Source organism: Cynocephalus volans, chromosome 17 (assembly GCF_027409185.1).
Source record: "Cynocephalus volans isolate mCynVol1 chromosome 17, mCynVol1.pri, whole genome shotgun sequence".
Taxonomy (NCBI): domain Eukaryota; kingdom Metazoa; phylum Chordata; class Mammalia; order Dermoptera; family Cynocephalidae; genus Cynocephalus; species Cynocephalus volans.
The window spans coordinates 6,002,630-6,030,065 of record NC_084476.1 but is presented as its reverse complement, the minus strand read 5'-3'; the positions used below and the strand labels follow the sequence as shown (position 1 = coordinate 6,030,065).

The 27,436-nt window shown below is 56.4% G+C and overlaps 1 protein-coding gene across 3 annotated transcripts in view; it reads left to right on the top strand.

The window, feature by feature from the left end:
- The window catches only part of NTNG2 (netrin G2), a 61,342-nt gene that overhangs the window by 10,809 nt on the left and 23,097 nt on the right, over positions 1-27,436 (top strand). For all 3 annotated transcript variants that reach the window (XM_063082411.1, XM_063082410.1, XM_063082409.1), the window contains exon 2: positions 14,644-15,287. In XM_063082411.1, coding sequence (XP_062938481.1) covers positions 14,644-15,287 — 644 coding nt within the window. The remainder of the gene's footprint in view (positions 1-14,643; positions 15,288-27,436) is intronic.

The following is a 27,436-nucleotide window of genomic DNA, read 5'->3' as shown; positions in this document are numbered from 1 at the left end:
TCTCAGGGTCTCATCAGCAGGAAGGGATTGAGACTGAATAATCCACGTTTATGGATCCCTCCAGATCTAAGCCCGGGGGCTTCTAGAACCGCCCGTCCCATGTGAGGGGACTCAGGCCCCTCTTCAAGGATCTGGCATTCTTCTCCCCCAGCACAGCTTGTCTTGTGTCCCTCGGGGCCTGTTTGGGCCTCCTCAGCCCCTCATTCCATCTCCCTCCTGCTGCCAGAGTCATTTGTCCCCTTGACTCCAAGCATCGGCCGGGGAAATAAAAGGAAATGAAATGACTGGGTATTTCCCCTCTGGCATAGCAGGGCTGCTGCTGGGCAGAAGGTGAAAAGGAGGCCAGCGAGAGATGAGCCCACAGGTGACCCTGCCTGTCCCCACCAGCTGCGGCCAACTCCGCTGCCGCCACCTGCAGGAAGTGGATGGCGTCCGTTTGGGGGACTGCAGGTTCTTGGAGTGTCCCCTCCCTCTGGGAGATCAAGAGACGGCTAAAAGCAGGTGGGAGCAGGAGAATTCCGCTGTCCAGAGGGCACCTTGTCTCTGCCCGGTCCCCGCCCCAGGCTCCATCCAAAACCTTGCCAAGGGCTCTGGGTCAGGCAGTGTGCTGGGGCCTGGCACCTGGGGACTGGGCTCCCCTCTGCATTGGCTGCCAGGAGCTGGGTGACCTCGGGCAATTCTCTCCCCCCTTTGGGGTATAGATTTCCTGTCTGTAAAATGAAGGGGTGTGCATGTCAACCTCAGAGTCCCACTCCATTCCCAGATCCTGCTCCCGTCGGGGGGTGGGAGGGAGAGCAGGAGGACAGAGAAAAGCAATAATACCCCCCCCTGCAGGTTCCCGGGAAGACCCAGAGTGGGGAAGGACAGGCAGGAGACCAGCCTGCATCTCAGCAGCTAAACCCCAGCTCAGGGGCCCTAACTTTCAGGGCTCATGGCCCTCTTTGAAAGCCCGTGGTGCTCTTCCTGGAACAATGCACATGCTCACGTGTGTGCAAACACTGGCACATGCACGCACACACACAAGATTGCAAACACGTGGGGACTTCCCAGACTGCCCCAAGTGCACCTGAGGACCCCTTTGGTCAACCATCTGGCCTGAGGGGGTCCTTCCCTCTGGAGTCTCTTGACCTCAGGAAAATTGGGGTTTGTCTTTTGGTAACTGACTGGTCCTATTGTCTGAGGATTTTCTTGATGCCACGTTTTCCCTTCCTCAAAGCAGCAGCAGCTAACATTTATTGAATGCCTAATGTATACCAAGCAGTTAACCTAAACTAGCTCATTGAACACTCACAGAAGACTTAACAGTGCAGCCTATATTGGTACTCATTTTGAATATGAGGAATCTGAGGTTCAGAGAGGTTAAGCACTTGCCCAAGGTTACACAGCTTCTAAGTACAGGAGTCTGGCACCTCCGTGCTGGGCTGCCTAGACCCAGTGGCTAGGCTCCTAGCCAGGCTGCGGAGTGACACCAGTGGCTCTGAGTATCTCAGAAAGTGCCTGATAGACGGAGGCGGCTGTCATCTGTGTGTGTGCGTGTGCGCGGCCATGTGTACCGGGTAAGCATACTGTCCCTGTCAGCCTCTCCTCCCCCAGTGCGCCCTGTCAGCCCAGAGGAGAGAGGGCTGGCAGGAGTGACAGTGGTGTTTTCCCACCCCCTGCCCTTTGAGACACGACGGAGTCTGCTAATCCACTTATTTGATAATTCACTTATTTCACGTCTGTTTGGCAGCGTGCGTGCTCCCACGCACCAGCTCCAGGGAAGGCGAGATGAGATGGCTTTGCCTGGAGGAACCCGATCTGTTTTTCTGGGGAAAGAGTCGGGGGAAAAACGCACCCGACAGTGGACAATAATGGACCTAAAAATGGGAAGGAGAAGCAGCGGGGAGGGGAGCAGCAGGGAGGGGGAACACGGCGTCTGCCCGGGGCTCCAGACCTGTCTGCCTGGCACCCTGGCACCGGGAGCCTTCCCCCTCCAGCTAGGATTCCCCAAGCAGTTGGTCTCAGCAGGAGGGAGAGACTAGCAAAGAGGAGGTGGAGGAAATGGGGCCGGGGAGCCCAGTTGCCCCCTTTAATGCTGTCATCCACACCAAGATGGAAAATTGTCCCATTTGGAGGTCCTCGAGGCACAGCCTTGACCTTGGCTGCACATTGAAGACTCTAATAGAGCCACAATCAGCCCAATGCCCAGAGGCCACCCCCGAGGGTCTGATGTGGTCAGGGTGGGGTGCCCCCAGGGGAGTCGAGGGTGAGCCCCATGCCTGGGGTAAGGGGCATCTCTGTGGCAGACAAGAGAAGATTTCAGATTTCCCCCGTGCTGTACCCCAGACCAGCAGTGGGCCCAGCATCAGGATTTATTGAAACTCCCCAGGTGGTCCCGCTGAACAGCCAAGTTTGAGAACCAACGACTGAAGTCTTTCCCAGGACCGTCCTTATCCCTTTCAGCCTTAAGCATCTTGTTGTTTTAATTCAAAGACCAGAGGGGAAGAGAAGTCTATGTCCTGCCCTGGCTTCCTGGGTGCTGAGGGGTGCTGGCTCCCCAGTCTTGGGGAGAAGGCCACCCAGAGTCACTCACCCTTTGTCCCCAGGTTCTTAACTTCTCCTCCTGGAGGGCGGCTGGCTGGCCAGAATCCAGCCTTCCCTGGAGCTGATGCATGTCAAGGCTGCCTGTCTGGCTCTGCCTCCACTTTGGGCTTATCTCTTGTGCTCCCACCAAGCTCCTGGCCCAGCCACATGCATTAACCCATCACTCTCTGCAGCATTTTGCACATCTGTCCTGGCTCTTTGCTTGGTCCTGAGGGCACCCTCCTCCCAGCTTGGTCAAATCTCCCCCACCTGTCCACACCTGACCTCTCTGTCCTGCCTGCCCTTCTGAGCCTGGCTGAAATCCCACCTCCCCTGGGAAGCCTGCCTAACACCCCCAGCCAGATCCCCTTCAGGTCTTGTCACCTGTGCCATTCGTGGGGACCAAGCCACAGTGACTTCTCTGGTGGTCAGTGCTCCCACAAGGGGTCAAAGTGCCTGTGATCCCAGAAGTGTGACCTTGGGAAGTGGGGACCTTGCCCCCTCACCTGGGAAGTACAGACAATGGTAACAGCAGGATAGGTGTATAGTATAGGTGCCCTTCTTTGGGTCAACTACCAGCCTCCCAAACCTAGCCATGCATCCGAGTCACCTGCAGAGGGTTTGGGTTAGTTGGTTGGCTGGGGGGTTGGTTAGCTGGTTAGTTTGCTTCCAATCTGGCATAGAATTTCTGGCCTTGAGGCCCAGGAACATTGTCCCTCCCCTCCCCTTCCAAGGCATTTTGATGGGCAGCCACTCTGAGAGCTGCTTCTCTGGGCTACTTTGTACACTGAGACCTTCAGAAATAGTTAATGAATAAGTGAATGAATAAACCAATGAAATCAGCCCAGCCTCGCCACTCCCACCCCCATCAGGGGCTTCCTCCACACAGGGGTGCACCTGTCCAGGGGTACCCAAGTGGGCCCAGGTGTGGGCAGACCCAGGATTTCTCACTCTTTCCTCTGTCCCACCACCTCTTAACTCCTCAGAGACCAGTGAGAAGAAATGCTTGAAGGTCTTAGCTTGTGGCTATTTGCACGGGCAGCCCCCATCTGGGCACCACAAGCACTCCCGAGACCTCCTTCTGAGTGGAGGGGCCCCACTGAGGAAGGGGAGTCCCTCTGCAAACCTTAAGTAAGCACCTTGCATGTGCCAGGCTCCGCCTTGCCTTCCTGGAGCACACGACATGGAGGGGACACACACATGTAATTAGCCAAAGAAGTCACTAAGGGAAACTGATCAAGTGCTCGTCTGGGGGTGGGGCCACTGGCAGGGATGTTTTCTCTGAAGAAGGGATGTTTAAGCAGACATCCGCAAAAGGGGGTGGCTCCAGACAGAGGGTGTCCCATGCTGAAAGCTCAGGGTGGGGGTGGGCGTCACGAAGGGCAGGAGAGAGAGGAGGAAACGACGATGGAAAGGGCAAGAGGTGAGGGGAGGCAGAGCCAGGAGCAGGGGGTCGGACTTATCCGAGGGCGAAGGAGGGCACGGGGGCTCAGTAGCGCGGCTGAAGACGTGCTGGCGTTTTACAAAGGCCATCTGGCAGCAGCTGACAGTGAACTGGGGGTGGGGAGGCCAGAGAGGTTGGGGTGGCCCCAAGTGAGGCAGGGCAGAGGTGGGCAGAGTGAACGGTTAGAGGAGCCAGGCTGCCAGGGATCAAGGTCAACCTCACCCCTCTCGGGACCTCTCCTTTCAGCTGGTGTCTCCCCCACCTGTCCCCTCCCCGACCTGTCCCGGGCCTGTGACAGGACATGGCTGGGTCCCTGCTGTCCTGCTCCTCAGTAAGAAAGCCCAGGGCAGCAATCAGAGAGCAGAGAGGGGCTCTGCAAAGGCCCCCGGGTGTGGGTTGTGAGTCGGGGCCGAGGCCGCCCTGCCCCTCACCCGCCCGGTGCTGAAATCCTCAAGCCACTCTTCCTCCGTGATGAAATATTCATGTCAGCAGAGTAGGCCCTCTTTGGGAAGGCTGCCTGTGTCTAGCTTATGCTTTGCACAAGCTTTTAAAGAGCAGGACGCTTTTCCTACTCTCTAAGCATTTTCTAAGTCCCGAATCAATAATGCACTTTACCCGGCTGCTCTGGATGCAGTTTTCTTCCTCTCTGTACCCTTCCCCCGCCTGCCCCGTTTTCTCTCTCTCCCTTTCTTCCCCTCTTTCCTTCTTTCTTGTGTCCTTCCATCCCTCCTTCTTTCCTTGTATTTACTTTTGTGAAAAGTATTGAGTAAAAGCCTGGAGCTGTTTGGGTGGCAAGTGTAGCTTCTAATGGGGTGTGGGGTGGAGAGGGAGAGCCAGCGGTGAGAGGCTGGGCAGCTCCTGGGGTGGGCAGCTCCTGGGGTGGGCAGCTCCTGGGGTGGGCAGGTCGAGGGCAGCTCCTGGGGTGGGCAGGTCGAGGGCAGCTCCTGGGGTGGGCAGGCCGAGGGCAGCTCCTGGGGTGGGCAGGCTGAGGGCAGCTCCTGGGGTGGGCAGGCCGAGGGCAGCTCCTGGGGTGGGCAGGCCGAGGGCAGCTCCTGGGGTGGGCAGGCCGAGGGCAGCTCCTGGGGTGGGCAGGCCGAGGGCAGCTTCTGGGGTGGGCAGATCGAGGGCAGCTTCTGGGGTGGGCAGGCCGAGGGCAGCTTCTGGGTGGGCAGCTCCTGGGGCGGGCAGGCCGAGGGCAGCTCCTGGGGGAGTTAGGTCAAGGGCAGCTCCTGGGGTGGGCAGGTCAAGGGCAGCTCCTGGGGTGGGCAGGTCGAGGGCAGCTCCTGGGGTGGGCAGGCCGAGGGCAGCTCCTGGGGTGGGCAGCTCCTGGGGTGGGCAGCTCCTGGTGTGGGCAGCTCCTGGGGTGGGCAGGCCGAGCGTGTGTGTGCAGGGGAGGAGGAGGGGCGAGCACCCCCACTGTTCCTGGTGGGGAAGCGCTCGAGGATCGCTGAGCCCCTGGAGTGGGGGAGGAACAGGGCTTGGGCTAAGCCAGCCTCCCTCTCTCCTTTTTCTAATCAATTAGAAAACGTTTACAGCATAGCCAGAGAAAACAGGTCCAAAACGTAAAAGGAAAGGGACCCGGAACACAGAAAACATGTGGAGCGCACGCCCACATAGATGGCCACACTCTCCAAGGAGGGAGCCATCCAGTGTGTCCTCTCTGCCATTCGTGGTAATGAACTCCCTGTCCCTGGAGGTGTGTGATGAAGGGGGCCATCCCCCGAGACAGATGCCCACCTGTGTCGGGCTGAGGACGTGGAGGGTCTGGGGTACATCGGTTGCCTGTGGGGGGCCACAGGGATCCGCACCAAGCACTGTTCAGCTAGGATGGAATTTCCCACCCCAAACATTCCTGGAAGTCTGGCTGTGGGAAGAATCCACATATGTCCAGGGCAGAGCAGAATGTATCCTTTTTTTAATAATACAATTTTAAGTTCCTAGAGAGATTAACCCTTGTCTAGCCAGAGCACTTGGCAACACTCCCTCCCCCCGCCTCTGGCTGTGCAGCTGATGGGGTAAATTGGCCACTCTGGGTCCTGCAAGCTGTGGGTGCCACACAGGGTGTGGCATTTTGTCCTTGCCCCTCTGACCTTGGCTTCCCAGCCAATCCTCCTGGGCAGCTCATCCACTGGGCAGCTTGTCCATGGGGCAGCCCGATGTCCCTGGATCATACAAAAGGCTTGCTGGCTGGCTCTGTTGGAGAAGCCCAGGTTGGGATGAGGAAGACCCAAGAGCCGGGGGTTCTCTGGCTGCTAGAACAGCATCCCCAAAGCAGAGGTGTCCATGACCTCTCAGCCGGCTGCTTCCCACTGCCCTCGGGAGCCACACAGTCCTACCTGGGTGGGACTATCATTCGATCCATTGTTGAGGGTCATTGCTCGATTTGGAAATGTCACTTATCACTATGCACAAACACCTGTTGGAGAGGGAGGTGCAAAGGTGTCTGAGACCCGCCCTGCACTCCTAGAGTTCACTCGGTCACAGCAGGTTCTGGAAGGAGAACTGTGGACAGGGTTGAAATGAAAGACTAAATGTTCCCTTTCCTCCCAAGCAATTCAGGGCACTGGGGCAGAGTAGAGAGCAGCTCGGGGGCACTGAAGACCTGAGATGCATTTTGCTGAGTTACACTCAGGCCAGGGCAGGTTCAGGAGGTGGCCTGAGCAGCCAGGCCAGCCTGAGACTCTGGGTCCAAGGTGGACCTTTGCCCAGGAAATGCCCACCGTGGCCGGGTCTGGGGTTGAAGCAGGGGGCAGTTGCCGGAGCTCCTGGAGGCTCAGTGCTGGGATGAACGAGTCCCTGGGAAGACGCCTGCCCCGCCTGAGTAATTGCTTGGGGCTGGTAGGAAATTGCTCCAAGGAGGAAAAACAGAACAAAACAGAAAAGCCTCCCTGGCCAGCTGCGGCTCCAGCCCTGAAATACTGGGTCGGTTTCCGCTGATTCACGAGCAGGGAGGGTGACCTTGCTGTCGTCCAGGGCTTTTGCTTGAAGAGAAACCTAAAAAGGATGGGGTGCAGAGCCTGGGGGCAGAGAGAGCAGGAGGGACAGGGATCAATGAAACCACAGGAGGAGAATGAGAGAGAGAGAGAGAGAGAGCCCGCGCGCGAGCAGGGGGAGGAGAGTTAGAGACCGTCGGGGCAGCTAGAATTAGAATCGGCTCCAAACAGAACCTCCGTTTCCGCTTTGTTAATAATTTATCGCCTCTGAAACTTTTCTTACCAATAAATAGGAAATCATTTGTTAGGGAGAATTCCCCTGGCACCCTGGCTTTCTCCCTGGAGTAGGGGAGAGAAAGACACGTCTCTGTCTCTGTGTCCTTCCTCCCAAGTGGCATGTGGCACTGAGGACCACACAGAACTTAAAACTTTAGGATGTCTGTGTCAGGGCTGGCGAGGGCAAGGCCCATTCAGTCAATTTCCCTGCTTCATGAATGGAGAAACTGAGGCATGGATAGGGCAGGGCCCCAACTAAGGTCACCCATGGTGTTAGGGATAGTCCCCTGAGTCCCAGTTCCATGACCCCATGGGTCGGGGTACTATTTATTGATTTACACACCTGCCCAGGCCAGAAGAGTTTCCCCCAAAGTTCCAGAAGTTCCTCCAAGGTGGGGCTGAGGCCAGCTGGGCCGCCTTTCTGCTGCCCCCACTCAGCACCCAAGGCCCAGGGCCTCTCCCTGGCAGCCTCTCCCCTGCCCCCTTGGATGGCAGCTGCCTACAGCCCCAGTGAGGCTGGTGGGGCTAAGGCTGGGACGAGTTCCGTTGGCGACTTGGCAGACAGGTTCAAAAGAATCTGTCAGCTGCTAAACTGTTCCCCGGTTCTGCCCGCACACTTTGGTGGCAAGAAGATAATGCTGTTCCCAGGTGAAACCCGAGTCTGAGGAGAGTGGCACGGGCCAGGGGCAGCAGCAATGACCTTGCCCTTCTAGGTGAAGGGCACAGTTTCCTAGCTTGTCTCAGAGCTGGGCCTTGTCTCAGGGGTCAATTCTCTGGCTTCTTGTCCCACCTGGGCCACTGCAGAGCTGCATGACCTTGGGCAGCAGCTCAGCCCCTCTGAGCCTCGTTTTCCTTGTTGTGGCATGTCAATGAAAGGATCCCTTCCTCCGGGACTCCTTTGAGCACCCGGCGGGATGTGGTGTCTGGGGTGCTCAGCACAGGCCTGGATGGGAAGGAGTGACCCCTGCGTGGCAGGTCTGGCTGTTTGCTGAAGCTGTGAGGCCAGAGATGGTCAGGGATGTTCTCCCGACAGTCATCATCCACTTGTCACCACACGAGGCACCTGCCATGTGGTACCCAGTGTAATTCTTGCAGCAGCCCTGGGAAGTCAGTGTTACCAACCTCACTGGACTTTCATTCATTCCATGATGATTTCCAGAGTCCCTGGGGAGTGCCAGAGGCTGGGGCTGTAGTGGGGACAGGGGCAGATGAAGTTGCTGCCCTCACGAGCTCACCCCTCAGTGGAGAAACTGAGGCTGGCGGGGAACGGGAACTCTCTGTTCCTCATCTGTCCTATGCTCTTGGACGAGGCCCCTAGCACAAGAGACAGGGTAAGGAAAGAAAAGTGTATAGATTAATTTAGTATTCTTACATGACACAGGAGCTTTGTCTAGGAATGAAGACCCAAAGAAACAGGTAAACCTGTGCATTTTTATGCTAGGTTTGATGAAAAAGTAGATCGTCATGGAGAAATATGGTTGGGTAAAAAAGATTTCATCTAATGGTGATGAACTGGGGGAACTTAGCAAGGCCCGTTTGCTGAGAATCTTCTCTATGTCCCTGGATCTTCAGAGATAAGGATGTTACTTTCCTGGGGGTCCAGGGAGGTCACCTCCTGGGTGAGGGTCTTACGATCTGCCTCAGGGGAGAAGGGTGGGGAAGGTCAGAGAGTGACTTTCCTGCTTCTGCAGTTTTCTCAGATCCCTTCAGCTTAAAATATTTGGGGGTAGCACATCCTGGAGCCCATCAGGCTCAAAGAAAATGGGTGACTCTCCTAACTCAGGGAGCTAGTGAGGACCGTGCCCGCTCATCCAGCTGCAAACTGTGAAGTCCTGCCTGCTGTGCCCTGGCACGCCATGCTGCAGGTCTCACCACAGCCACCGATCCCGCACAGCAACCTGAGATTGGGGCTGACACAGGTTAGGGTGATGGGGCCAGTCCGCATGAAGTTGTTTTTCCTCTGCCTGAGGCTTCGTGACAATTCTGGTGACTGCCCCTCTGCGGGCTCTGTGGTTAGGGCCCGGAGGCTCAAATAGCTGGACTTCCCACGGGCGTGGTTCCCTCGTCCCTGCGAGCAGTTCGCTTTCCCATTCAATTATGTTTTTTGCCCACAGCTTGTCTACGGTGTTTACAACCCGGCCTCTGACTCCAACTGTACCCTTTGCACAGAAAATAACATAAAAGCAAAAGCATTTAACAGCCCGTCACAGGGTTTGAAAAGCATGGCAGCAGATGGTTTCTCTGTAGAATATTTCACACCTGGCGTCTCCTGCTTAGTGTTGGTGTAAGAGACTTGTCCCGCCGGTTCTCAGGTGTCACTGGTCTGGCCTGGCTGACTCCCCTCACCCCTCACCCCTGCCTTCGCCTGTCCAGCAACACTGCCTAACCTTTGGGTATCTGTAGAGATAGGAGAGCTGCAGATAAATGGCTTGGTGTCCCCAAGATTCCTGAGGTTGGATCCCTCAGAGTCCAGGGGAGGGACGTGGGGCCGGAATGTACTCGGTTTCTCATCCGTGAAGTGGAGATTGCAATAGCCCCTGACTCCCTGGGGCTTGCTGGCACATGGCTGGCGCTCAATGACTGTCTCTCCCGCGTCAGCAGTGCCCAAGGCGGTCCATGTCCTGAAGTTCCGCTTTCCCGTTATCAAGCCTGGTGGGCTCAGCCTCACTTCTCCCTCCCTCGTGTGGGGGGATCCCCGAGCTCATGGGTGTGAAGCTGCTGTTTAGTAATAATCACTACATTAGGAGACATTTCCCAGGTATTTCATATACACTATCTCACATGACACGGGATGAGAAAATAGAGGCTCAGAGAAGTAAAGTGACCTTCTGAAGGTCACACAGCCTCAAAGGATAGAGCTGAGATGGAACTCGGGGCTCTCAGACCCCAGAGCCAGTTTCCTTAACTGCTCCAGACTCAAACAGGGGCTCCTAACCGGGGACATGGGGCTCCACGAACCCCTTGAAATTGTATGGAAAATGTGGTGTGATACTGTATTTTTCTGGAGAAAATTCCAGGCTCTTCATCAGGTATATGGTTTATTTGGGTAATATTCATGAAATGTTCAAGAAAGCAATTAGTGCTTTCCATAATATCAGAGGTTGGCGCCACCCTAAACGGTCAGAAGCGTGCCTCAGACACCCCTGCCTTTCTCTGCCTGGGTCAGGCCACTCTGTTTCCACCATTTCCATTGTTAGTAACTTGGTCCCTGGAGGGGGGGGAGTGTGCAGACCCTGAGGCTCCCCTGGGAGCAGTGAATCAGCCTCGTGCCCTCCCTCTCACGCTGCCATCAGCCATCAGACGCTGCACTGGGGTGGGGGATTGGGGTAAACTGAGCTTCTAATCCCCGACCCATCCTTGGAATTCTCCCTAGTGAGGAACAGAAAGAAACCAAGAAGGTGAACAACGGTTGTGTTTGCAAAGGACGGCCAGATCAGCATTGACAGTGCCTTTAGCAGGACACACACTCTGTGCTCCTGAACAATTAAGTGGAATTCCAGGATAAGAAGAGAAATGGGAGAGAGAGCGAGAAATAGAGAGAATTGTGCTGGCGGAGGCTTGGGATTTATTTCTCGTTCCCTCTGTTGCTCCGGCCCGCTCTGCAGCAGGCACGGGGCTGGTGAATACACAGGCTGATTCATTAGTTTCTGACCATCTGCCTCCCGGGCCGGGGGCGGGGGCCAGTGGTCCCTGCAGGTCAGGGCAGCACGGGTGGCAGCCAGGTCGGAGCCTCTGTCCCCTGGCAGAGCCAGCTGTGTCCGTCTTCCCGGTGACAGACAGGCTGGGCGCAGCTGGGGGCTTTGAGGGATCTTACGTGCCAGCCACCCCCCAGTGGGGATCACCAGGAGATAGGCAGGGTGGGGGATGGTAGGGTAGGGGACAAAGAGAGACCAGGGAAAAGGCGAAGTGTGAGCAACTCACAGCAGCTGGGGATTGACAGGAATAATATCAACATTCAATATGAGATATACAAATATTAATATGATTGTCATTATACTCATATTAATAGCTAATTAATATGGTGATATTAATAACTATAACGTAGTGGGCAGTTACTGAGGCCCTGTGTGGAGGCTTCACTAACCTGTCCCAGAGAAGAACACTAACAGGTCCATGATGAGGGAGCTGGGTGCAAAGACTGGGTCGGGTAAGGAGGGCTTCCTAGAGGAGGTGCATGGGGGAGGATCTGAAAACCAGGGGGAGGGACAGTATCTGAAGGAGCAGGAGCGCTGAGGCGACAGGGGACGAAGCAGCCTGGGAAAAGGCACAGCATCCGTGCTGGGCTAACAGGAGCTTCCCAGGTAGGTGAGGCAGCGCGACGCCACCTGGTCCAGCATGCGGAGAAGTGAGGTCGTGGGAGAGGCTGCAGAGAGAGCCTCTGGGGAGCACCAAACACTCGCAGTCGGTTTGGTCCTCGGAGCTGTCCCACCCGCCCTGCCCTGTGCTCACCCGGGGTGAAGCAGGTCTTAGTCAGTCAGGCCATGGTAACGAAATACCCAGACTGGGGAGCTTAGCAGAAGTTTATTTTCTCACAGTCCTGGAGCTGGAAGTCCAAGGTCGAGGTGCCAGCAGGTTTAGTTTCTCCTGGGGCCTCTCTCCTGGGCATGCAGCTGGCTGCCTTTGCATGACCTCTTCTCTGCGTGCACACCTGGTGCTTCTCTGTGTGTCCAAATTTCCTCACCTTGTAAGGACATCAGTCAGATAGGATTAGGTCCCACCCTGAGGACCTCATTTAAGCTTAATCACCTCTTTAAAGACTTTATCTCCAAATACACTCAATTCTGAGGTACTGAGGGTTGGGGCTTCAACAATTGACTTGGTGGGGGGCACAATTCAGCCTGTACCAAGGCTCTAGGGGCAGCAGAAGAAGGCAGCTGGGGCTGCTGGGCTGCGGGCAGCGGAGGGCTCCGAGCCTGGATGCCCCCGTCCTCCTGCCCCCAGTGTCCAGTGTGAGCTCTCAGGGCGTCTGCCTGCCACTCCTCCTCCCCAAAGGCACAACCAGAGCCTGTTCAACCTCTGGGCTCAGAGCGCACTTTCCTGGTGCCAGCTGGCACAGGGACTGGGAAGGGACTTTCTCTCCTAGGCCAAGCCTGCCGGCTGCAGCCCCAGTGGCCTGCTACTCTCTCGTCCCCAGGCCTGCAGCCCCACGGGGCATCTCAGCACCACCCCATTCAAGGCAATGGCACAAGACGGGGCGTGACCTGACCAGAGCCACTAGATGCCCATGAGCTGAACCAGCACCCCCCACAGGCTGGCAGTGAGGGTGTCACGGAGGCTGTGCAGGGCAGGCACGGGCTCATCTCAGAAGTTCATCCCCTTCTCAAGAAGGCTGGGCCAGTCCTGCCCTGGGCCTCGATTTCCCCTCCTGCTCAATGAGACGTTGGGCTCGATGGTGAGCTCCTTCCACCCCGAGGCTTGCAGATCCCGTAAATCGGCAGGGCCAGGCCAGGTGGGATGGATAACGGCACCACGGGGGACAGAGGACAGAGCTATTCTGGTCAAGGAGGGCTTTGTGGAGCCTGCCTCAGTGAACCCCAGGGCTAGCCCTGCCCACCGAGGAGCCCTGGGTGGTCTGAGAGCCTGTCCTCCACCACAGCGGATCAAAGCCCATGCCTAAGGCCAGCTGCAGTGGCTCCTGCGGGGACGCCAGCTCAGTCCCTCAGAAGGCCATGCGCCCACGACCCCAGGGGGCGGGGGCGGGGATGGTGCCTCATTTGCAAGTGAGAGGCTTTAACTCAGATCCAAGCCATTTTGTCTCTGAGCAAACCAGACACCTGAAATATTCATCAAAAAGGGCTGCCAGTGGTCTGGGGTGCTGTGTGGTTGTGAGTGACAGTGTTTTCTTTTCCTTTTAATTAACAGACTTTTTTAAAGAGCAGTTTTAGGTATACAGAAAATTGACCGGATGGAACAGAGTTCCTAATACGCGCCTTTCCCCACCCGCTCCTCATGCGGTCCCCCACCTCCACCATCTTGCGTTAGTGTGGGACATTTGCGACATTTGATGAAAAATGTCAGCAGATTATTATTAACTAAAAGCCATAGTTTACATGAGGGTTCACTCTGTGTAGTACATTTGATGAGTTTTGACATATGCCTAATGTCATACGTCCACCATTACAGTCTTACAGAGTAGTTTCACTGTCCTAAAAATGCCCTCTGATCCTGGCTCACCACCACGTTAGTGACATGTTCAGGTCTCTGGGGTGACTTCACACAGTGGACCAGACACGGGATTGGATTGGATTTGCCATGGAGGGTGTGTCACAGCTGGTCCCTGCTGGGCTGGGCAGTGGGTCCCAGCCTTAGGCACAGTGAGGCCACCGTGGCCGGACGCAACCGGGAGGGCACGTGGGAAGAGAGCGAGCCAGCAAGGGACAACGCCCTGCGTTCCTCGCCAGTGTCTCTCTGGCCTGTCCGTCAAGGATACTTCTCACACCAAACACGTGGGGGTTTTTCTGCACCAACAACCAATTCTCCAACCCTCTGGATACCAACCGGGTATCCAGTGATTCAGTTCATTTCTGACACTAACTGCCCCGAGTTAGTGCAGACCCCACCGGTTAAGGGCTCGGTCCCACCAGACTGCCCCCACCTCCAGTGCTTCTGACCCACTGACTATAAATCAGAGGTTCCAGTGACTTCTTTCTCAGGTTTGATAATTTGCTAGAACCGCTCACAGAGCTCAGGAAAGCCCTTTACTTATGTTTACCAGTTTATTATAACGCATAGTACTCAGGAACAGCCAAGTGAAAGAGACGCGAAGGGCAAGGTATGGGGGAGGGGCACGAAACGCCCATGTCCCCTCTGGGCAGCCACCTCCCAGCACCTCCGTGTCTTCACCAACCCTAGTGGCATTGTTTAAAGGGTCAGGAAGTTGTCTCGCCGTAGATGTCTAGAGTCAAGAACCGTGAGTAGAAATTTTCAAGGCGGACAGAGAGTGGAAGGGCGCATCAAGGAGAGGGGATGCCATCTGCAAAGGCTCAGAGGCTTGGACAAGCAGGCCTTGGAGGACAGGACTGCTCGACTGGGCCAAGTCCTGGAAGGCCCAGGTACGGTAGCCCCAGGTGTGGTGGGAGGGCAGGTCGGGGTCCTTGAGTTAGAGTTAGACCTTAACCCTCCAGGCAGGGGGGATCCGTGGGGGACTTCGGAGCAGGGACTAACACCCACCCTTCTAGGTTGTCTGTACTTACAGTTGAAACAAGCGCGTTTTCCTGGGAAGCCATAGAGTTGCGTGCCTCTACCCGCTTTGGGGAAATGGGTGCAAATTACCCACCCAGAGCCTCTTCCTGATGTCTGGACGTGGGAGCACAGGCTCCGTGACCACCAGGCAGTGTGTGGGCACAGAGGCAGGGCCAGGCTGGGCAGAGGCTTCCCAGGCCCTCCTGAGCAGCCAGCGCCCACCCTTCCCTTCTCTCCCCGCTGCAGGAGAATCCCTACCTGTGCAGCAACGAGTGTGACGCCTCCAACCCGGACCTGGCCCACCCACCCCGGCTCATGTTCGACAGGGAGGACGAGGGGCTGGCCACCTACTGGCAGAGCATCACGTGGAGCCGCTACCCGAGCCCGCTGGAAGCCAACATCACCCTTTCATGGAACAAGAGCGTGGAGCTGACAGATGACGTGGTGATGACCTTTGAGTACGGCCGGCCCACGGTCATGGTCCTTGAGAAGTCCCTGGACAATGGGCGCACGTGGCAGCCCTACCAGTTCTACGCCGAGGACTGCATGGAGGCCTTTGGCATGTCCGCCCGCCGGGCCCGCGACATGTCGTCCTCCAGCGCCCACCGGGTGCTCTGCACCGAGGACTACTCGCGCTGGGCGGGCTCCAAGAAGGAGAAGCACGTCCGCTTCGAGGTGCGGGACCGCTTCGCCATCTTCGCCGGCCCCGACCTGCGCAACATGGACAACCTCTACACGCGGCTGGAGAGCGCCAAGGGCCTCAAGGACTTCTTCACCCTCACAGACCTGCGCCTGCGGCTGCTGCGCCCGGCACTGGGTGGCACCTACGTGCAGCGGGAGAACCTCTACAAGTACTTCTATGCCATCTCCAACATCGAGGTCATTGGCAGGTGAGGCCTGGGGGGCACTGGGATGTCACCTGGTTCTGGGGATGTTACCTGGTTCCCGGGATGTCACCTGGTACCTGGGATGTTGCCTGGTTCCCGGGATGTCACCTGCTTCCTGGGATGTTGCCTGGTTCCCAGGATGTCACCCGGTACTTGGGATATTACCTGGTTTCTGAGACATCACCCAGTTCCCAGGATGTTACCTGGTTCCCAGGATGTCACCTGGTACCTGGGATGTTGCCTGGTTCCCGGGACATCACCTGCTTCCTGGGATGTTACCTGGTTCCTGAGACATCACCTAGTTCCCAGGGTGTTACCTAATTCTGGGGATGTTACCTGGTTCCCGGGCTGTTACCTGGTTCCCAGGATGTCACGCAGTACCTAGGATGTTACTTGGAGTTACATCAAAGGGGTGGCCTATGAGGGCTGGGGCTGTACGGACAAGATACCTGGGCTTTTCCGTGGAAGAAGGTGCACGTGTGGGTTATGAAGGCCCTCCACAGGGCCTGGGAGGCCTGGAGGGCATAAGTGGAGCTGGGCAGTGTGGGCAGAGCTGGGCTAAGGACTGGTGCTGAGGTACAGGAGGTGCTGTCTGCTGCCTCAGAGAGAGGGCTCTCATGCTTGGGGGTCCCCAAGACCACCACCAGGCTCAGTGACTCACTAGAAGGACTCACAAAATTCAGCAAGGCTGTGACTCACAATCACAGCTTACTACAATGAGAGGACACAGACGAAAGTCAGCAGCAAGAGAAGGAGTTTAGGACAGGGTCCAGAAGACACCGGTGCAAGCTTTCAGTCTTCCTGTCCTGGTGGAGTCGTGCAGGCAGCAGTGAATCCTCCCATGTGTGACAACACGCATGGAGTATGACCAGCCAGGAAGCTTGCCTGAGCCTGAACGTCCAGGGTTTTTATTGGGAGTTGATCACACAGGCACGGCTGACTGCCCACCCAGTTGACCTTAGTTCCCAATCCCTCCAGAGGTCAAGCTGATACCACATGGCCCAAGGCCCCACCAAAAATCATATCATTAGCATAGACTCCCTTGTGGCCCAAGACCTCCAGCAAAATAGACACTCTTACCAGACAGGACACTCCAAGGGCTTAGAGGTTAGAGGTCATCTCCCAGGGGCTGGGCCAGAGCCAGACCTGTCTTTGGAACGTGCAGGGTGTGGGTAACCCAGACCTGCTGAGGGAACCCTTGATGGCACAGTTCTGGAGAAGAGTAGGACACTTTGGGTGAGGAAAAGACTGTCACAGGAAGTAAAAACAGCCTTTGATTCCCAGGAACTGTTTAGATTACGGATGAGTAAATGGTTCTGTGCTGCCCAGGTCACCTGTTCATGCGGCAGATAACATGGAGGAGCAAAGACTCCATCCCCGAGCACCTGCAGCATGGGGGTGATGGTGATGCCACCTTTCGCTGGGTCGTGGCGAGGGTTAAACGAGTTGGAGCTGATGACGTTCCTGAAAAAGTTCTAAACAAAATAAATGCTAGAAAAAATACGGAGTGAGAGGCTGGGCAGGTTGGGGGAGGACAGAGTCGAGACCCAAGGGCGTTAGGACATAATCAGGGCCACGGGAGTGGCTTAGGCAGGCGATGGCAGGGGCTGCATCCAGAACCCAGCGGGGACGACACTCTGTGGACATCTCTCCACAAATTCCTGATGAGCAAAAAAAGCAATTTGTTGCATGGCCTGTATAGTATAATCCTGCTTTCGTAAAATACATAATATATACCTGTGCATATAGTTTCTATATCTTGAATAGACATTGGAAAGTAGTTTATATGGGCTCAGTGTGTGGGGAAAAGGCTGGAAGCCTGCTGGCTACCCGTTTGCTGCGGTGACGCCTGCTGTATGGGGTTGGGCAGGGCTGGCGTGGTGCTCTTTATTATTTTATTTTGTATGCTTGCGTTTGCATTTTATCTTATTTTGATGATGCGTGTGGACGAAGGCAAAGGCGGGTCGTGCATGGAGCAGGAGTTGGGTTCAAGGCTGGCAGATGGGAGTGAAGCAGGTGCACACGCAGGGGCCTGTGGTTCTGACACTGTGATCCCTAATCCTCCCCCAAATGGGACAGGATATTTAAAATCAGGAATGTCCTGGAAACCTCCTGATATATGGGCACTGTTGTGGAAGCCGGGGGTCTAGGCTTTCATCTGCTGGTCATCTCTGTGACCTCTGCCCTCAGGATGCAGTTGTCTGGGTGGTATAAGACCACACCTCACCACCACCAACTTCGCAGTCCCACCCGGCTTAGCAGCGCAGGATGGGAAGCAGATCCCCCAGGTCTTTCCAGGACTGTGGCTGTTTTCTGACCTGCCTGGGGCTTCTGCAGGGGAACCCCCACATCTTCAGGAGTCTGGCCAAGGACCCACCTTATGCTTCCTTAGGCGACTTATGCAGATCCTGATGTCTGGGCAGCTGCAGGGTGCAGGCTGGGATGGTGACATTCAGGGCCTGTGGTGTCCCTTCAGCCCCAGCAGGGTGACAGTCTTCTCTCTGATAACCCGATGTTTAAACCCTACCCTTCTGAGCCCCTCTCCAGGCCTCAGTTTCCCATCTGTGACAAGAGGACTAGGGCTGCCTGAGTCCGCAGCTCCCTGGCAAGGTACAGGGCTGTCCCTTACAGGTGGCTCATAGCTCCCCTTGGCACCAGGCTCTGAGGGCGGTGGGAATTAGCTGTAGTGGTGGCGAAAGTACAGCAATCAATTCACAGACAGAGTAAGTACTCTTCAGGCGGCTGGTTGGCTGGAAAGCAGCAGCTTGGCTTATCGATTAATTAGGACTGGTGAGATGGTTCAGGGAAGGGCTGTGACTTCCTCTTTTTTTCCTCCTTAAATTCCCTGTGGGAAAAACCCACTGTGCCAAGAAGCAGAGAGGCCCAGAGAGGCAGGACCAGAAGGCAAAAAGAGACATGGGACTCAACCAGACGATGTCCCCCAAGTTCCTGAATGGGCACCTGGGGGACTCCTGGGTATTCTCAGGTTCTGGGATTTCACACTCAACCTTTTCTTGCGATTCTCTCAGAATTTTGTGATTCTGATGTTCCACGGCGCCTCCCGCCCCACCCCCTGCAATGGCCCTCTAACAATAATTACAAATATTTATTGAGCATTTGCTACAGGCTTGTTTGCTATTGAGCGCTGTATTAAAAGCTTCATGTGCATTTTCTTGTTTAATCAATAGTCATTTAATTCCCCAATGGTCATTGAATGCCTAAGATTTCTCAGGCCAAGGACACAGCACTGAGCAAGCCAGACCTGATCCCTGCCCTGTGGAGCTTTCCCTACAGGGACAGCGCCCCCAGCCTCATGTTCTCAGGACAAGAAGCAGAGGCTTGACAGACAGCCCAGACCCCAAACCTACCCACGTCAAGCTCAAGTCTGTCTCAGCCACTGAGCTTTCTCTAGCGAGGCGCTGGCCCCACTGACTCTTCATTTCTAGTCCCAGCTCTGACTCTGGTCCTCTCCAGCTCAGGTAGTTGTATCATGGGGCGATCTCACCTGCCTCTTCCTGAATCCAAAGTTCTCTGGTCCCACAGTTGCTCCCTGCTCTGCCACTGATGGCGGCTATTTCCAACTCAAATGGGACCCAGGTGGCCGGGGGAGGTGGGTGGGGGAGGGCAGAGGCACCTGATTGCTGGGGAGGGGTCAGAGCAACTGCAGAGAGCTCAGAGCCCTGGGGAATGAGGAACTAGTACAAATCTGGCCTGGAGGAGGGGGCAGAAGGCTGGGGCTGGTGGCACAGAGCAACACTAGCACCCCAGGCCACACCCACCCCTCCTGCCTCCCTGCAGGCCCTGTCCCCATGTGCCCATTCCTGGAAGGCAGGGAGGGGGCAGGAGCTATTTTCTCCTTCCGCACATGGGGATACCCAGGTGCCGAGCCAGAGACTGGCTGGCTTTAAACCATGCAGCCAATCTGGGGCGAAATCTGGATTTGAGGAGGAGTGAGATCATCCGTTTACAGTGTTTGGAGCAGGGATGGAGCTCCCCCACCAGCTTCCAACACACTGGGTAAGAGCAGCAAGCCCCAAACCTGACCCAGCCTTTTAAGACAAGATTCCCCAGCCCCACCATCATGAGCTTTGGGTCCAGCAAGTTTGGGGTGTGGTCCAAAGCTCCTCAGGTGAGCTGGAGATGTGGGAACTGCCAGGTAGGGTAGCTGGGTGATCTTGACCTGTCTGAACCTCAGTTTTTCTCATCTGCAAAATGGAGAAATAGTAATTACCTCACCAGCTTGTTGGGAGGATTCAATGAAATGATGTATCCCAATGTTCCCTTTCCTTGGGTTAGATGGCAGGAGAGGTGAGAGAGAGAGGTATGAAGCCATGACCAGCCCTGCCGCAGACGTTGGAGCTTAGGAGTAGGAAGGCATACTTTTTTGGGTTAGTGGGAGTTGCAAACCCAAATGTCCTGCGGGACTGGAAAGACAACATGTGTGTATAACATACACAAGGAGAAGCCAGAGGGAAGAGTGGGGTCTGGGGAGGCCCCTCACAGGATAGCAGACCAAATATTGCCAGATCTTCTGATGCTGCAAGAAAAGGCACATAGCAGAGATCTATGTGAAATCTCTTGACGTGTGAAATATTGTCACCTACCTCAAATTTTTTTTAAACCTCCGTGCAGGTAAAACAAAATACCCCTGCAGCCTAGGGCAGCTCACGAGCTGCTGGGGTTCTCCCACTGCTCTGAAATTTTCAGTGTCGTCTTGCAACTGTGATGGCGGCTACATTCAGCAGGCCCAGCGCAGGACTGACACCAGCAGCTCGGGTGTGGGCAAACTGGTGAAACAGCCTTCCAGCCCTGCCCACTCCAGGTGTGGGACTCAGAGGGAAGAGGAGGTCATCCTGTTCTCATTCCCCTGCCCGGAAAACTCTTGGAGGTTTCAAGGAGCCAGCCCAACTGGGCCTTTGGCAGATGGGGTCAGGAAAGGAGGAGTGAGTTCTCCGTTCCTGGAGGTATTCAAGCCGAGCAGGAGGTGATGGAGATGAGAGACGGGGGAGGTGAGGGAGAGAGGTCCTGTGCACCAGATCAAGGTCTTGTGCAGCTGTTCTGTCCAGCAATAATAAACGCAGGTTAAGTGAATGGGAACACTGGGTACGTGCCGGCCATTGCCCGGGACGAGGCTGCAGCCCTGGAGAGGGAGGCAACCTGCTAGATCGCAGAGGCCGAGCTAGGCCTGGACGAGCAGCTCTGACCCATGAACGAGCCATGCCCAGCTCTCTGAGGCTCTGCTGGGCTCTGGCTTCTCACGGTGGGTTGCTCTGAGTCCCTGGGCTGACCCCCTCCCTTCTTCCATAAACGTCCTGTCCCTATTGATTGCAGGGTAACTGGAGACGGAGGGAACACAGGACAAGAATAGAAGCAGCGGGAGGGAAGAAAACCTCTGCTGAGGGGCGGGCGGGCGCAGAGAGAGCAAGTGCCCTCCGCCCGTCACTGCGTTTCTGTCCCCAGCCCTCCCTCCAGGCTCGTCCTCAGCTGTGGTACAGGAAAAACGGGTGGGGGGATCGTGTGCTCTTCTTCTGCCTGTGCTGACACCTTGGCATCCTGTGATCCCCACTTGGGGCTGGCAAAGGCAGAGCTCGCTCTTCAGCCGTATTCATTGTCATTTACTGAACAATTCTTAGAGTCCAGGTGGTGTTCCAGGTTCTTCATGTTTCCTCATTGAGTCCTACCCCATAAGGATCATTGTCCCCTTTACACAGATGAGGAAACTGAGGCCTGGAGGGTAAGAAGTAGGTAGGTGTACCCGTTAGGATGGCTGTTATCGGAAAACCAGAAGGTAACAGCAGGTGCAAAGGCCCTGTGTCCAACAGGTGCGAGGTGCCTTCTAGGAACTTAATGTGGTGTGGCTGGGGGGCGGGTGCTGTAAGACAAGAGCAGAGTGGACAGGGCCCGCCCTGCAGTTGCAGGAGGGAGTTGGTTTCTCAGTTTGGTGAAAGCCATTGCAAGGCTCTGGGCAGGGCAGCGGCATGATCTGATTTCTGTTGCTTGAAAATCTGAGTTGGGAGGGGAGCTGGGGGGTGACCAGGCAAGGCCTTCCAAGACTGAAAACAGCCTGCACCCCAGTTCTGGGGGTGGAGGGGGGTGACCTGGGCTGCCTGGAGATGGCCTTTGGCAGTAGAGTTGGTGGAGTGGCTGATGGGGGTTGGGAACAGGGGGTATCCAGGGGGCTCCCAGGTTTCTGGCTTGAGACACTGGGTAGATGGAGATTTTATTTAGTCAAGTGGGGACAACTGTGGTGGAAGAAGTTTCTGGAAGAAAATTTTTAAAGTATTTTTTCATTTTATTTCTTATATTATCATACAGCAAAATTGACATTTTGGGGTACAGTTCTATGAATTTTAGCACATGTGTAGGTTTGTGTAACTACCACTGCAGTCTGGATCCAGAACTGCCCCATCTCCCCAAGAACTCCCTGGTGTTGCCCCACCCAGAGCCCCCCAGGCACCCGCTGATCTGCTCCCTGTCACTCCAGCTTTGTCCTTTTGGAACTGTCCTATAAATAGGATCATGCCACATGTCACTTTGTCGACTACTGTTCTCCACTCGACACAGCGCCTTTGCGGTTCATCCGTGTGTTGCCCGGACAGCGCACTCCCTTTCCTTGCTGAGGGTCATTTTCTGTATGGACGGGTGGACCGCGCTTTGTCTGTCTTTCTCCCGTGGGAGGACGTTTCGTTTGCTTCCAGTTCGGGGCAATTAGGAATAGAACTGCTATGAACATGTGTGTCAAGGTTTTCTGGGGAACACAGGTTTCCGTTTCTCCCGGGTGCACACCCAGGCGTGGGTGGCTGGGTCACGCGGTAATTGCATGTCCAGCTCTATAAGAAGCTGCCCACCCGCTTCCAGAGCGGCCGTGCTGGAGGAAAGCGGAGATCCATCTCGCACCTGTTGCTTGTGAGACGCCTTGGAGGCATCGGAGCATCTGGACATCCCAGACCCAGTGTGTGGAGTCCCAGGGTAGACGACACCCGAGGCCACGGGGAGATGGGAGGGAATCAGCCCAGAGGGAGCCCTGAGAAGCTGGACAGAGAAGGTGGAACACGGAGGAGCCAGTGAGGGGTAAACCCAGGGGGGGTGCCCCAAAGCCCCCAGGGAGGGGAGTTTCCAGGGGCACCTATGTCCCATGCCACTGGGGGATCCAGATGGAGGAGGCCAGGGTGGGTCTGTGAACCTAGCCACAGGGAGGTCCAAGGTGACCTGGTTGAGAGCAGTTTTGGGGGAACTGGGGATGAAGGTCAATTTGGGGTGGGCTCAAGGGTGAATGCCAAAAATTTTAAATGAGTGAATGAGGGGTGAGAAGTGGGGGGCATAGACAAGGCTTATCAGGGGTTTGGCTTTGGAGGGAGCAGGAAGTGGGATGCGCTGCTGGGGCCTGTGGCAAGGCAAGGCTTTTCCGGGAAAGGTGGCTGGCACCACCCCCACGTTCTGATGAGAAGATTCCAGAGGAACCGATGGTGCTTTGGGGAGAGTGGGAGGGACAGCGGAGAAATGTGCGGGAGAAGCCATTGATCGGGTGGGATGGAGAGCAGAGGGGACCCGGCCTGCCCTGATGTGTAGGGAGAAAAGGCTGACCCGGGCATACTCAGGTCCAAAACCTCGTTCTAGCACATTCCAGAGATCCTGTGTCCATCTGGGCAACTGAGGACAGCCCAGCCTCATGGCTTCCCCACGCCACTCTGTGACGTTGTGGCACAAAGAGCAGTCTGCGCTGGAACTGCAACTCCTGTCATTGGCTATTTTATGGCTGGGACATGTCTCTTCAACTTCCCGAGGCCTCAGTTTCCCCACCTGTAAAAGGGGATCCTGCTGTTGCAAGGATTGTCTGAGAACTTGCAGGTGAGCTTGAGGCCTGACAAGCAGTAGGTGCCCGAGAAAGCACAGCCCTTGTTACCTGTGCGGAGTTGGCATTCAGTCACCTGAACATGAACCCACTTCCTCGGGCTTGTCCCTCTCTTGGGAGCCCAGCTGAGTCCCTGGATCTCTTTCTCTCTCTGTCATGTGGCTGCCTCCCTGCCCCCTTCATTAGTTAGAGGGTGCGCAGGAAAGAGAAGCTCATTTCAATATTAGCAGAAGTGACTTTGAGAGCGAACTGGCAGCGCATTAGGGCCCAGCTGGCCCCTTCATGACTTCAGGGCCACAGCAGCGTACTTGGGGCTGACAAGGCATGGGCCGGACAGACAGGTTGGAGGAGAGAATCAGGCGGGGAGGAGGGAGGCCATCATCATCAGGTCCTGTTCTTGCTTCCTGCCCCCCAACAGAGGGAGCCTGGGCGGGTCACTCTGGAGCTGCGCTGGAACCTAGACCTACATCCAGCACGTTTTAGGTTCACAGATGCTGCCTTCCAGCACCCTCACCAGGCTGCACACACACAAATAGGACCGAGTCACATACACAGACATCTGCACCCACGATAATGCACCCGGATTCACACACGCACACACATGCACGTGCACACGCACCTGCCCACCTCACGCGTGGCTCCACTTCCACAAGCCCCCAGTCACTCACGTCACACGCTCCTCTGCACCAGGCAGCAGCTCACAGATGACACAGCACGAGCTCGGGCCTCAGCAGACGCCTGGGTCAGCACAGGGCCTGACTGCCCTGGCCTTGGGGATTCGCGGTGCTTCTCCCCCATTTTGAGCTGCCCATTTTGGGCTTGGGTTCCTGGAGGCCTCTCTCCGTTCTGTGCGGAAACACCCCCGTCTGGACTCCTAACCATCCCGCCATCCCACCCTCAGCCTGAGCAGAGCCCCCCCAGCGGCAGGGTTTTCCTGGGGGTGTGGCTGGCCTCCCTCCCTCCCTACAGTCCTGCCAGTTCTGTGTATTCTTTTCCCCAAATACAAACCCAGTCACTTCTCTGCACAACACCCTCCGATGGCTTCCTGTCACATGCTGTGACTCTGCCTACACGGACCGCAGACTTGCCCTCCCACCTCCCCCTGCAGCCTGGGCTCTGAGTCCCCAAAGTTCAGCCACCCTGAATGAGGGGTCCCTCCGACCTGCCTCAGGCCTCTTCCTTCCACCTGGAGCACAACCCAGCCCTCCTGCCTGATGGACTCCTCAGTGTCCAGGGCTCAGTCAGAGAGCACCTCTCTGAAACTCCTGAGGGCTGGAGACCTGGCAGCCGTCACCCTGTCCCCTTCTCCAGCCTTGGGGACGCTCAGTAACCCCACTGCATCGTCAGAGCTGCCATAGCTACACACGCACGTGTCTGGCTCCCACCCCTGGGCTCCGAGCTCTGCAGGAGCAGGGGCAGGTCTGGTTTGTTTGCACTGTGGTGCCAGCACCCAGGACCAGGTAGGCATGCTGTGTACCCACGGAATTCACTCATTCATTCATCCATTCATGAGCAAGTGAACCTGCAAGAAGAAATGAGTCTGACTGTCCGTAACTCTTTCCAGAGAAGAAAGGGACTGGAGTGTAGGAACAAGGAGCCAGGGAGGCCGCACCAGCTGGGCTAGCTGCCACCCGCCTCTGCTGCCGCCCACCCTCTACCATCCCCCGGCTCCTCCTGTCCTCTCGTGTGAGGTGCGGCCCTGTCCGGGCTGCCACCGGAGCCTGGCCCCTCCTCAGGTGTGCTGGGACTTCCCCCGGGGAAAGAAACAATCTTGCTTTCCTCAGCCAGCTGCTCAGCCTGGGGGTGCCTTTCCAAGCCCTGGCCACCCCCGTCGTGTCACCCCGAAGCCACACACCCAAGCCCACCCGCACCTCCCTCTTGTGTGCTGGGAAGCTGCCTCTGACTTTGTACTGGGTAATAGGATTTATCAGTAGACTGGAGGAGGTGATGTATGTTAAAGCACTTAATACAAAAGGCCTTCGCGCAGAGGGCCAAACTTGATTTAGCCAGTGAAGTCAATTGCCGGCCTGACTGCGCTCCAGGATGAACTCCGGCCAGCATTTCTCCACATTACCCCGCGAGAGCCAGGTTGTGTCGGGCGACCGAAGCCTCCCAGACCTGCCCTGACGCCCCTCAGCTGTTCCTCATCTCCCCCTGGCTGGGGTCTCAGGCCTTGACTTGCAGACTTTTGACCCAGAACACTTTGCCCGAGTTCTCTGGTCTGGCATGCGGAGCCTTGTTCCCTCTGCTCGCCAGGCCTTGACCCACCCCGATAAGTAGCTGCAGGTCCGGATATTTACCAGGTTCTCCTCACCAGGATCCCCAAATACATTATGTCCTGGTCACTTGTCACCTCTTGATCCAGCTGTCCTCTCCTGGCCACTCCTTGCTTCTCCCACTGCTGCCAACCTCTCCACGCTGCTTTGCCCCAGTCAAGGACATTGTTTCCCCCGAACCCTCTGAGACCTAAGGCTCTCGGGCCATGCGTTTCATCTCAACTCAGGCCTGGGGATAGCGGATGGGGATCAGAGGAAGGCCGTCAGCCAGCAGCAGCCTCGAGGCCGTCCCTTGACCGTGGCATCCACTGGCTGGGGAGGGGAAGCCCTCGGGCCCCTCCCGTGGCCACATCCTTCCTCATGCAGTCCAGACCCCCAACCCCAGACATGCGAGCCCCCCAGAAGGAAGTGCCTTTGGCGACCTCAGCCCTCTCTCTCCCCATCCAGCAGAGATTGTCAGCCTCACATGCTGACCTCTCCAGGCCAGTGAGGGACTTGGGGTTTGGTTCCTCATAACTTGAAGGTCCACAATGATGTTTTTCCCAAAACCAAAGAACAGTCTTTACCCAAAGATAAATACTGTATCTGGCAAGAGAAATAGGAAAACACCGCTGGCTGCTTTAAAATAGTGGCGTGTTTCTTCCTTTAGCCGTCAGGACGGAGCGAGTCCAGCCTCCGTGCGTGCACGTGTAGTAATGTGTGGACAAGCGGTAAAATAAGTGCAGGGGGACCAGGCCGTGGCCGTCCATTACCAGGAGCCCCCACGGTCCTGCAGTGCGTTGCTTTGTGAGGTGATGGGGACTGGCTGTCCCCGGCCCCGACCTGTGCACCCCATTTCAGAGGGGAGCCAGCCCTGGGCTGCCTCCTGCCATGCAGCTCTGGCACCAGGTCTCACCCAGACTCACCGCTTCCTGCATCCTCCCCCAGGAGTGGATGACATCACTCTCTCCGCAGCCGGAGCTGACCTACATTCCGCCCGCCCTCCTGTCTGGGAGACGCTCCAAACACCCTGCTCCTCTCACTGGGGGAAGGGAAGGGCCCGCTCACGATTTCTGTGGCATGGCGTTGCCAGGCCCCTGTCCAGATGGTGCCCCCCTGGCAGCTCCTGGGCACTGCCTGGCCCTCCCTGCAGGGCAGGGCACGCTGCAGCCTGGCACGGGCAGGTGGCCCTGCAGTCCTTCGTGCCACGTTTCCCTGAGAACTTGGGTTGTCTGGGATGGGCCTTCCCCTGAAGGTGAGCCCTGAGCTGCCTCCAAACTGTGTGGCCTCCTGGGGCTCATTAGGGATTCGACGATTCAAGAAAAAAGATCAACTTAGCTGAGGAGGCAGCCGCAGCCCTCTGTCTCTGCAGGCAGCAGGACCAGCTTCCGGCGGGCGAGCGAGAGGGGTCAGGGGTCATGGCAGAAGGGCACGACTCAGCCACTTGGGTGAACAGGTGACAGGTGGGGCTGCCAGATGAAATACAGGACACCCAATTAAATTTGAGTTTCAGTTAAACAAGGAATAATTTCTTTTTTTAGCACAAGGGTGTCCCAAATATTTCATGGGACATACTTACACTAACAAAATTATTTGTTATCTAAAATTCAAATTTAACCAGGTGTTCTGTATTTTTATTTACTAAATCTGTCAACCATAGTGTCAGGGGGCTCTGTGGGAAAGCCACTCCCAGAGGCCAACAGGCGCCTGGAGAACCGGCCAGTCATACCTGCTCTGGGGAGCTGCTGGCTGCTGGGAGAGGCTCCGGGGCAGGGTGTTGGCAGGACAGCTCAGGTGAGTGGGGCTGGGCACCTGGGGGCTGCCAGGTAAGGTCAACCTCTGCTCCTAGGAACCCCCACACGCCCACCTGTGTCCCTCCCTCTGTCACCTGCCTGCCATGGACAAGGGCAACAGTCGTCCTAGCCGGCGTGTATGAAGGGCTCGCTGTGTGCCAGACCCAGTGCTGAGCACTGCATGTGGAACAGCTCGTCTCATTCTCCCAACAGCCCTGTCACAATTTTACAGACCACAAGCTGAGGCCCTGA